The following is a 12,151-nucleotide window of genomic DNA, read 5'->3' as shown; positions in this document are numbered from 1 at the left end:
CGGGATACTCCCCCTGATGTCGACTCCCCCTGAAGACTACATACTAGATAAATCAGCAAATCTACGTGAACCAATACCTCGAACATGCATCAAGAACGTGGACTTTGGCAGTGACTTGGTGAAGAGGTCTGCATGGTTGTCTTGAGATCGGATCTGCTTGACTTCAATCATCTGATGCTCTTTTTGCTGTTGATCGAAGAAGAACTTCGGTACAATATGCTTGGTGTTGTCTCCTTTGATGAAATCTGTCTTCATCTGCTGGATGCAAGCGGCATTATCCTCATAGATAATCGTTGGTTCATCAGTGGTGGAATTCAGCCCACACATAGTTCGAACATGCTTGGAAACTGCTCTTAGCCATATACATTCACGAACTGCTTTGTGAAGGGCTAGAATCTCAGCATGATTCGAAGAGGTAGCAACAAAGGTCTGTTTCGTAGACCTCCAAGATATTGTTGTATTCTCAATGGTAAAGACATAACCAGTTTGAGAACGCGCCATATGCGGGTCTGATAGATACCCTGCGTCAGCATATCCAAAAGGCAGGCATCATTCCGAGGATCGAGGGGGTTCGATTCATTCCTTGATGCGTAGCTAGGGATAGAATAAGCCCATATCCGTTGTACCTCTAAGGTGGCGGAAAATGTCTTTTATGCCATTCCAGTGGCGGCGTGTTGGCGCAGAGCTACATCTAGCTAACAAGTTCACAGCAAATGAGATGTCCGGTCTAGTACATTGAGCCAAGTACAATAATGCGCCTATTGTACTTAGATATGGGACTTCTGGTGCCAATATCTCTTCGTTATCATCTGCGGGACGAAACGGATCTTCTTAGGATTTAGACTACAGACGATCATGGGCGTGCTAGAAGGCTTCGCTTTATCCTCATTAAAGCGCCTTAACATCTTCTGGATGTAATTCGATTGATGGACTAGAATTCCATCTGCACGGTGCTCGAGCTCCAGGCCGAGACAGAAATTCGTTCTCCCAAGATCTTTCATCTCGAATTCCAACTTCAGGTGTTTAGTTGTTTCCTTGATCTCTTCAGGAGTACCAATTGGATTCATGTCATCGACATAAACAACTACAATAGCAAAGCCGAAACTTGTTCTTAATAAACACGCAAGGGCATAGAACATTATTCACATATCCCATCCCGATCAAATACTCACTTTAGACGGTTATACCACCTCCGTCCGGATTATTTCAATCCATAAAGTGAACGCCTCAAACTAATGGAGAGCGTGTTCCGTGGTCTGGAACTATTTGCATCGGGTGTCTTAAGTCCTTCGGGAACTTTCATATATATCTCTGTATCAAGATCCCCATAGAGATAAGCAGTGACCACATCCATAAGCTGCATACTCAGTTTTTCGGAAACTACAAAACTGATAAGGTAGTGGAACGTTATGACGTCCATTACGGGGGAATACTCTTCCTCGTAATCAATCTCAGGGCGTTGAGAAAATCATTGCGCCACTAGACGAGCCTTGTATCTCACAATCTCGTTTTTCTCATTACGCTTCCTTACAAATACCCATTTAAATTCTACAGGTTTAACATGGGGAAGATGTAGGAACGACAGGCCCAAACACCTTTCTCTTTGTCAAGGAATCTAATTCGACCTGGATTGCTTCTTTCCATTTTGGCCAGTCGTCTCGACGTTGACATTCATCAACAGAGTGAAGTTCGATGTCATCGCTAGTTATGATTTCGGTAGCTACCGCAAATACAAATATATCATCGATGATAATCTCGTTTCGATTCCAGAGCTCACTTAAGCATGCATAATTTATAGAGATCTCTATGTTCTCGGGAGTGGGTTCTAACGTTGGAGCGTCCCCCAACGCCGTCTCTTCTGGGACGGACCCATAATCCGGAACTATTTCGTGAGATGGATCGATTGAGATCGCGATGTCAAGGGGACTCGTTTGTGCCAAATGTATCCTCTTTCAGGGATAAGAGTCCATCGAACCTAGTGGTCAACCTCACTTCTGGGCAGGGACATATGACTGGTTAGCCACTATTGTTGTACCTCGTCCATCTGGGACGACACGTCCTTCGGGGACGGATATCCTTGCAGGCACATTTGCAGCAGGTATATGTGATCTCGTCACTTTAGCTAGATCAGAGAATGTGTCTGGCATATTATGAGTTATACTCTGTAGATCTAGAATTCTCCGCACATCACTATCACATTGTGCGGTTCGGGGATCGAGATGAGACATAGTGGGGACATTCCACGTCAATTCACGTCGTTCTTCAGGAACGATGACGTTCTTATCTCCCCCTAACGGCGGGAAGACTGTCTCATTAAAGTGACAATCCGCAAATCTAGCGGTAAAGAGATCGCCTGTCAAGGGCTCTAAAAAGCGTATAATGGATGGGGATTCATAATCGACATATATGCCCATCGTTCGTTGAGGACCCATTTTGGTACGTTGTAGCGGCGCAACTGGCACGTAAACTGCATACCCAAATACGCGTAAGTACGAAACGTCAGGTTCGTACCCAGTCACCAGCTGTAACGCGGAGTAAGGTTAGGTAGCAGTGGACCTCAACCGGACCAACATGGCTGCATGCAAGATTGCATAGCCCCACGCAGAAATTGGAAGCTTGGTGCGCATAACCAAGGTTCGTGCGATCATTTGTAATCTTTTAATGAACGCTTCTGCGAGACCATTCTGGGTGTGAACATGGGGAACTCGATGTTCAACATTAATCCCAAGGGGCATGCAATAATCATCGAAAGTTTTCGATGTAAACTCTCCGGCATTATCAAATCTTCTGGACTTTATAGGATAATCCGTGTGGTGAGCCTTATGGGCGAGAAGTTTAGCAAAAGCAGCGTTTCTTGTGGACAATAGTGTAACATGTGATCACTTTGTCGATGCATCAACCAAAACCATGAAATATTTAAATAGTCCGCATGGTGGTTGGATAAGTCCACAAATATTCCCTTATATCCTTTGCAGGAAAAGGATGAAGTCTTTACTAGTCTTTGCATATGATGGTCTAGTATTCAACTTTCTGAGCGAGCAAGTTTGGCATAGTGTGTCACTAAACACAAGATCCTTATTAGTAAGGGGATGCCCGTGTGATGAATTGAGGATACGGCGCATCATACTTTGACCTGGGTATCCCAACCGGTCATGCCATAACAAGAAACTGCTCAAATTGGTTAACTTCTGGTTAACTATGTGATTTGCCTCAATCGATTTAATGGTGGTCATATAGAGACCGCTCGATAGGCATTTCAATTTCTCCAATGTACGCTTCTGGCCATACAAATTGGAGGTTATGCAAAGATATTCCACTCCATTTTCCTCAGTGGTTTCAACGTGATAACCGTTGGCTCGAATATCCTTATAACTCAACAACGTTCTTCTGGAACTTGGAGAATATAAGGCCTCATTAATGGTAATTTAGTACCATTGGACAACATAAAAATGGGCTTTGCCATGGCCCTCTATCAGGTTGGATTGGCCTGATATGGTTGTCACAGAGGTATGAGTAAGTAATAAGTTTGAAAAATACTTCCGATCTTGAAGTATGGTGTGCGTAGTAGCACTGTCTGCCAGACAACAAACTTCCCCACTAAACATGCTTATTCATAAATTTAATTCAATAGATCACATGTATGAAAATAACTTAATTGAATTAAATAATATTCGAGCATAACCAAATTTCCAAAACAAATAATCCAAATCATAAATCACCAAAATAATCTGAATAAGAAAAACATTATTCAGAAAATAAATACGGCACAAGCGCCGATCATATCCATGTCATCGAGTTTCTAGTCCTCGAAGTGTCCAGATTCAGTCTGGAAATCAGTGACCTCTAGGGTGGTATCCGTAGGAAATGATCCCTCAATGAGGTTGGTCTCTCGAGTTCCGCGACTGGCATGATACTCATTTACAGCTTGCGCTGATGCACGGCAGGTGCGGGACCAGTGATCAGTTCCTCCACATCGGTAAAAGATATCATTCTGATTCTGATTCTGATTCTGGTGGCGACGGGCCGGACCAGTGTTCCTCTCATTTCGAGTTCTTGGGGCCGAGGGACCGTGGTTCCTACCACGTGGGCCATGGCCACGTTGGCCTCCGTCATACAGGCCATTCCTCTGAGAACCTTTCCTTCCATATCTCGGGCGGTCAGACTTTGCGCCCTTTCTATGACCTCGGTATCCTCTTTCGCAGTTTGAATCGCGATAAGCAACAGCGTTTGCTTCAGGCAATGGTGCTGCTTTAGTACCGACAGGTCGGGCTTGATCATTTCTCATTAATAAGTTGTTGTTCTTTTCAGCGAGCAACAGAGTGGTGATCAATGCCGAGAACTTGGTAAAATTTCTCTCCCTGTATTGTTGCTGCAGGACCAAACAGGAGGCAGGGAAGGTGGAGAAAGTCTTCTCCAATAGGTCAGCTTCGGTGAGCTCCTCCCCACAAAATTTGAGGAGCGACCGGATCCGGCAGATCTCCGAATTATACTCATTCACGAATTTGAAATCCTGGAAACGGATGTTCTGCCAGTCATGTCTTGCTTCAGGCAAGAAAATGGTCTTTTGATGGTCAAACCGCTCTTCCAGAGCAACCCAAAGAGCTCGTGGATCCTCTTCAGCGAGGTACTCAACTTGAAGTGCTTCCTCCATATGCTTCCTAATGAAGATCATGGCACTTGCCTTAAGAGATTCTGCGACAACATTGTCTGCATTGATTGTCGACCTCATCTTCTTGGCAGTCAAATGAAGCTTAACATCTTGAGTCCACTTTAGATAGTTTCTTCCGGAAACTTCCAAAGCGACAAAATCAAGCTTGTTGAGATTTGACATTCTTTGGTTGAAAGGAACAAATAATCATGATTAGTGCTTCGGGCAATAATATCCATAAACAATAAATAAGAACTTCAAGTTCTATAACATGGTATAGACATGTAAAATCTACTGGTTTTATCATGTATGGTGAATTTATGAAGGAAACTTCAGGTTCCTTATACGGCATTATTGAAGCTACAGGTTCAATATTTATGTATGAACTACTGGTTCATTAATTACCTGCAATTTCTACACATATATTCTAGTGCAAAAATTTAAACAAGTAAAATATTCATATACCCAAGTAGAACAGAAAAATATCACAAAATTATTTGAATAAAAGTTTCTGGCATTTAGGATATATATATTAAACGGTTTGCATACTAACAATAAACTATCAGCAGCACAGTGGTTAAGGTGCACTCTTGGTACCCAAGAGGTCCTGGGTTCAAACCCCAGGCATGACAAGAATTAATATCTCCTTTTTACAAAGTTTCAGGAGGCTCGCCATGTGTCAACGTGGGAGTGGCAGCGACGTGGCGCTGACGTGGCGCCTGCATGGCGCTGATGTGGCAGCAACGTGGCACTGACGTGGCAGCGGCTTGGCTGCCTGCGTGGCGGACACGTGGCAGCTGACGTGGCGGGCCTACTGGGCTGCCAGAATGGGAGTGACGTGGCGCCTGCGTGGCGGGCCTACTGGGCTGCCTGCGTGGCGGGCCTGCTGGGCTGCTGGCCAATTGGGCCTTGTGCGCTGCTCTGCTGGGCTGCAGCAAAGCTGGACCTGCTGGGCTGCTGCGAGGCTGCTGGCTGGCTGCTGGAGGAGGGGCTGCTGGCCTGGTGGGCAGCGAAGCTGCTGCTGGCAGCGAAGCTTGCCCTGCTGCTGGCAGGGTGCAGCGAGAGGCTGCTGCAAGGCGCTGGCAGCGCGCAAGGCAGCGGGGCTGCTGCTCGGGGTGGTTTCCCGATCACCCAAAAATTCTTCCTCTTTTTATTTTAATCATTCAATCCAAGAAATCATGTATAAAATATATAAACCCAAATAAATCAATCACATAAATCTAGGGTTCATGCTTCATGGAGGATTTTTCAATCAATCAAAGGTTTTAAAACATAAACATAAAATTGTTTTATAAAACCTACTTGGTTGAAGAACAAATTGAAGGATGATCCTCTTTCGTTTATCGATCCACAATCCACAATCCAAAGAGCTTCTCGTGCTTGATTGATTGAAGAACGGATTGAATGATGATCCTCTTTTGTTTGGCGATCCACGATCCAAAGAGCTTTTCGTGCTGATAACGTGTTGTAAAAGTATGTGAAAATTAGGGTTTGTGGAAAGGAGGAGGCAGAGAGAATATGATCAGTCTATCTTATTCATGTTATAAATATCCTTATATAGAAGTAGGGTTTACTAGGTTTTGTATATTTACTAGTATGCCCCTACAACTAATTACAGGGATAGCCACATATAACAATATATTTACAACAACACACAAGGATCTTGAGGTTAATTTTGTTGGTTTTGTGTATCAGTTAGTTCAACTGTTTCTCAGGGGCAAACTGATGGTTAGTTTCACCCCCATCAGTTTGAGGGGGCATGATGGACTAGCTAAGTCCTAGTGTACTCCTGTATGTAGATCATAAACGTACCCATCAGTTAAATTTTTGGTTAAGTTGGTTTGTAAAAGCTTGTTGAGGTGTCAAGCCTAAGGCTATTGTATTTAAGTTAACCAACACACTGTATTTTTTTATCTTTCTGAAATTATTGATTCTCTCTACTATTTCAGAAACTATACCATTATCCACTCTAGAACTCCCTAGTTCTAAAGAAAAACTTACGGATGTAAACAATTTCTAAATAATCCGTCAAGATGCATCTTTAATTACATGGATACTAACCCGTTTGACATTGCTTCTTAGAAGCGCTTATAATCAGTAGCGCTTTTGTTGGAAGCACTTCTGCTAATAAGCACATATAAATTTTTATAAAAAATTCAAGTGTTTCATGCAAAAGCACTTGGACGTGCTTCTTGAGGAAGCACCTATCAAGTGCTTCTCAAAAAACTACTTAAAAGCGCTTTTATAATCCATAAGCACTTTTATTTATTTTTGTCAAACGCAATTAAAAGTGCTTTTACTAATCTGAAACCGCTTTTGCCAATTTTAAAAGCAGTGCCAAATGGATCTAAATGCAGGGCACACTTGCATGTAGCATGTAGTCCAGTTTTAGCTGAATTTTTGAACAAATTTCTGCTACCTCTGTTTCATAAAATGACCAAACTAGCTAATTGTAATTGTAGTGAATTTGAGCTTCACCCATAACTCATTTTTTCAGAACATGGAATACAAGGTTTTCAAACTAAATCTTGAAAACAGAACAAGTACATCGAGACCCAAAAACCGATCAATAGAGAACAAAAGAAACCAACATTCATACAGAACAAAAAGTTTGAAACCTCTTTCAACTAGGAAGTAAAGTAATGGAGTCCACGCGAACCAGGGTTGTCAAAGCTACTCTACCAAAGTAACTAAAGAAACATGGAGCATCAACAGTCATCAATAAGTTCTCTCGTCTTCTCAGCCTTCGACTTCTGGATGCTCTTCAATACGACTCTTTTGTTCTCGTGGACATTACCCTTCTCCAGGCCCTTGAAGACAATTGACAAAATCCCATAGTGTCATCCCTTCCGCATAGCCTTCTTCATACGACGTGCACAAGAATGAGAGTGGATCTTGGTCAGCTTCCTAATGATGAAACCATCATATCCTTGTCCAGCTTCCTTATGTTTTGGCTAGATTTTTCCATGATGATTGATCTCGTTGACTTCATTGGGGTCAAGCCAGACCTTGCCTCGACCACACTTGAACATGCTAGAGGCGAGCTGCTTCTGGTGTTTCAGCAAAACCATGTCTACCTCCTTTTTACTGGCAGCTGCTATGGCAGAGTTCCCCATAACTCATTGAAATTGAAAAAAAAAAAAATTCATAGATTTGAAAAGGAATGAGTTTATGTGTCTCTCAGATAAAAGGATCTACAGATTTGACAAATTAATACCCCACGATTGTAAAGTATTGGTATCATCATCATCGAATGGTTGGGTTCTGACTACAACTCATCGTCAACTCAAAGGAGTAGGACATGCTAACATCCTAATGAATCCAATCTTGAATTTTGGATTTCTGCTCCCAAAACATAGTCCCGCTGATCATTCTCTCTGGACATGGCCATCATCGGTTAAGAAGCTCCTTGTGGTCAGGACCAGGCCATGCATCTTGTAGTACTTCAGTTGAAACCATTCTGTTTTTACTTTCTAGTCATGGACAGTTGGTCGTCTATTGGCAGGATGACCATGGGCCAGATCGTAGAGATCTTCGTTACATCGGTGCTTCCAGGTATGATGATGTTATATTCTTCAATGGCAAAATATATGCCTTGGAATACGCATGGCTTCATGTTCTTTGCTTAGATGAACGAACTATGTGTCTGAATGTTCAGCGTACTTATGATGTTCGAGGCATATATCCCACTAGAAAGCAATATTACCAGACTTGCTTGGCTGAGTCTGGGGAAGATCTCTTGATTGTAAGGAGACGATTTAATCATGCGAGAAGATCAGCTGGATTTGAAGTTTTCAAACTAGCCCCAGTTAATGGTTCAGTTCAAGCTATCAAGTTGCAAAGCTTGGGAAGTCGAGCATTGTTTTTAGGCATGGATGGATGCATTTCTCTACCAGTTGGAAAATTTTCAATGTTCAAAGAGAATCATATCTACTTCATTGGTTCTATTAGTGAAAACAAAGAAATGGAACATGGTGTATATTCACTTGAATCTGGTGGCATCAAACGAATCCCCTACCTATCTTCTTTTTTCTGTCCATCGGGATCATTCTGGTTTGTCCCAACAACTAAGGACACGATTGTTAATGTAGATTGGGACAAAAGAATCAGTCAGCAATTTAAGTAGTTTCTTGTGTTTATTGCTATTATTGTTTTTTTGTCATTGTTATTCATTATGGATCTTTTAATATTCTTTTAATATATATAGCTCAAGTACGTTGATTGCATCCTAATAGTATTCCTTAGTACTCCTGTGACTGCATCTTTTAAAATCCCTATATATAGAGTGTGGAGTACTTAGAAGATAGTTGGATCTGGGCACCAAGGACCTTTATATATGCAATGAGTCAAAGGTTGCATATGAATCATATTTGAGTAGAGCACCAAGTCTATAACTCCTCAAGATTATACATTGACAGACTGCACATGTAGAAGCATTAGCCTTAATTTCTATCGAGCACTCAAGTATTGAAGATTTTTCAGCCATAGTACTTGAACACTGGCTCTAATGCATCAGAAGGCTCCCATGAAAAGTAGAACGGTGGCTGTGACCGTGGATGTGGCAATAGACCAGCTTGTGCTGTTCTTTACTATGTTTTCTATGATGATATATATTTTAATATACAATGGGAAAATATAAGCTTTGAACGTCAAGTGCAAGAGGATTTGAAATTCACATTCTTTGCTTAGATCAACAAATGCATCTCTGTTTTCTACTTAGGTATATGTTGTTCCCGTCACACTCAATAATTTCTTTGATGGTGGCTGCAATAGTTGTTTACAATTTAACTAATATCACTTTATAGTTATGGCAGGCATGCCCTACATTATTACCCATGTGAATAAAATGTGAGTCTTGATACATTAATCATGAGGGCTAAGGTACAAATAGTTTTAACAAAGCATAAATTGCATGCCAAGTAAGCTGCATCTAGCTAATTACACTGTAATAATGTGATTCTACTTTGTATAATATGCTTGTAATGCTAAGAGATAGAGAAGCATCCATCCAAGCCCAAAAACAATGCTTGACCTCCCAAGCTTCGCAACTTAATTGGCAGCGTGAGCCGAACCATCAATTAGGTACAGTTTGAAAACTTCAAATCCATGTTTAGGTTTAGGTTTAGGTTTAGGGATTTTTGTTAGTCTGAAGGTTTTAGGCAGGTTATGATTGCGTGTGAGGTGTGACGTACTCTACCTCTGTTGGTCATTTATTTTCGGGTGTAGCTATTTAGACCCAACAAATTTATCAGTATCCCCAACATACTTTATATACCCAACATCAAATTTAAAATTATAAAAATTTATTAACATACCTAATACTTTTTCCCAAACTGTCCTTACTCAAACCCAACAAACAACTCAAGCCTATTTTTACTATGTACACCCAATTTTACCAAACACCATCCAACACCCTTTGAAATCCCAATTTTACACTTTAGATTCGCAATCCCACAACAATTTCAATTTTTAACACGATACTAACAAAGATCTTTGGGAATGAGCAACGTATTCAAAAGAGATGAACCTTTCTTTTGAATTAGAGAGATCGGTGGAGGGGTTGTATGTGTATAATACATAAGATTAATCAAAATTAGTAGATTTTTTTTGGCCAATAATCAAAATTAGTAGATTAGATTGGCAGAGTACGTAATCCCATATTCCCATATCCTTTTTCGATTTCAAGTTTTCAACTTCAAAGTGTAAAAATCATGGTGTAGATCGATCAACCCCATACAGCAACACCCAACAAGTGATTACGTTATGGTATTGGAAAAAAAAAATCAGATTTTTGAGAAAGAGATAGATTGCTGGAGCGATGGGGGGAAGAGAGTAAAAAAAAAAGTGAGTGCTGGAGAGGGGGAGAGGGGAAGTGGGTTTGTTTTTTAATTAATTGTATGTCCTTTTTAGTCCATTTACATTGTCTTATAATAGAAACATGTTTTTTATTAAGAATGCTGCTATTTGCACACCTTTTTTTTTTTTTTTTTTTTTTTTTTTTTTTTTTTTTTTTTTTTTTTTCTCTTTTTGCACACCCCTATTACTTAATTAGTGAAATTATAAATTTACCCTAATGTGAAAATACACTACACACCCCTCCCCTTTCCCATCCACCTTCCCCTGCCGCACCACCTCCCTCTGCAACACTCCTCCTTCCCCCTACCCGTTCCACCACCCCTCCTCCTTCTGCCATCCCCCTCCCCTCCCCCTGCCGCACCACCTCCCCCCTGCAACACTCCCGGCCCCCTGCCGCACACTCCGGCGACCACATACTCCATTTCTCTGCAACAATCCCTTTTTGTGCGACCACATACTTCGGCGACCACCCCGGCGACAGTAACCCAGCCACCCCTGAACATCCAAAAAATATATATATATATATATATATATGCAGGTGGTTCGGCGGACCGGCGCCGAAACCGGTGGTTTCATTCGGCAGGTAACTGCCGAATAGAATAGGATTGTTCGGCGGGTACCTACCGAACGAAACCGTCAGTTTCGGCACTGGTCCGTCGAACCACTTGCAATTTTTTCTTTTTTGGTTTTCTTCTTCGGCGAGCTGGGTAGGTTGGGTGGTCGGCGTGGTCTTGGCGGCTCTGCATGCATGTGTGCAAGTTGGGTGGGGGGAGGAGCGAGGGAGGGGGTGGGCTGTGTATGGAAAGAGAGAGAGAGAGATGAGAGAGAGGGAAAGAGAGAAGAGACAGAGGGAAGAAGAGAAATGGAAGGAGAAAAAGGAAAGGAGAAGGGAAGGGTTGAGCCGCCGGCGACCCCGCCGGTGACCTTGTCGGCGATGGGGGTGGCTGAGGGAGGTGTCGGGGTAGGGTGTGTGTTGTCTGGGTTTTGGGAGGGGTGTGTATAAGTTGGGATATTTTGGTAATTGGGAGGGGTGTGTATATGAGAAATTTTAATTGTAGGAAGAGTGTGGGGGTGTGAAGTGAGAAAAAGTGAGAAAAGGGTGTGCAAAAAGAAAAAAAAAAAAAAAAAAAGGTGTGCAAATAGCAGCACTCTTTATTAAAGTATTGGGTATAATAATAAATTTGTTGGGTTTAAATAGCAAAATCTCGTTTTCAATGTTTTAAATGAGTATTTTTATTTGGACTATCTTAACTATCGTATATCATATTTCTAATAGATGTATAATCCATTCATCCATAATGTGAAACTCACTTGTGTAAGTCAACTCTACTAAAAAAGATGGTATAAAAATATGGTCAATTGAAGGAAGTTTGCCCCAGTTTGAGCATTCTCTCAATGGCAGACCCCCTGGAGAACATATATCCCAAGTCTACAGTTTGAGCATTCAGTCAGTCTTCCATATAACTAACTTTAAACGAGTTGAGGTTGACATTTTCTTAACTCTGTAAGTTTTTCTTGAGAACCAGGGAAAGGGAGTTCTAGAGTAGTGAAGTGTAGTTTCCACCAACTAAGACGCTTTGGATCGGTGAGTACTTTAAGATTGCTAAACTCTTTGTACAGAATTGCATTTGATAATGTGGAGAATAG

General features: G+C 41.6%; 1 protein-coding gene across 1 annotated transcript; it reads left to right on the top strand.

The window, feature by feature from the left end:
* The first annotated feature begins 7,530 nt into the window (after positions 1-7,530).
* On the top strand, positions 7,531-8,774 carry LOC147286686 (putative F-box protein At5g55150). The gene is made up of 2 exons (XM_086240820.1): positions 7,531-7,701; positions 8,136-8,774. The coding sequence occupies exons 1-2, from the start codon at positions 7,531-7,533 to the stop codon at positions 8,772-8,774; spliced, it is 810 nt and encodes a 269-aa protein (XP_086096946.1).
* Positions 8,775-12,151: the final 3,377 nt, after the last annotated feature.

Source organism: Dryas octopetala, chromosome 4 (genome assembly GCF_963921425.1).
Source record: "Dryas octopetala chromosome 4, drDryOcto1.1, whole genome shotgun sequence".
Lineage (NCBI taxonomy): Eukaryota > Viridiplantae > Streptophyta > Magnoliopsida > Rosales > Rosaceae > Dryas > Dryas octopetala.
This window is presented reverse-complemented; position numbering and strand designations above follow the sequence as displayed.

Coding starts and splice junctions, on each gene's coding strand:
- LOC147286686 (XM_086240820.1), top strand. CDS start 7,531: ATGAGAGTGGATCTTGGTCAGCTTCCTAATGATGAAACCATCATATCC. Junction 7,702..8,135: donor CTAGAGGCGAGCTGCTTCTG/GTGTTTCAGCAA, acceptor AGTCATGGACAG/TTGGTCGTCTATTGGCAGGA.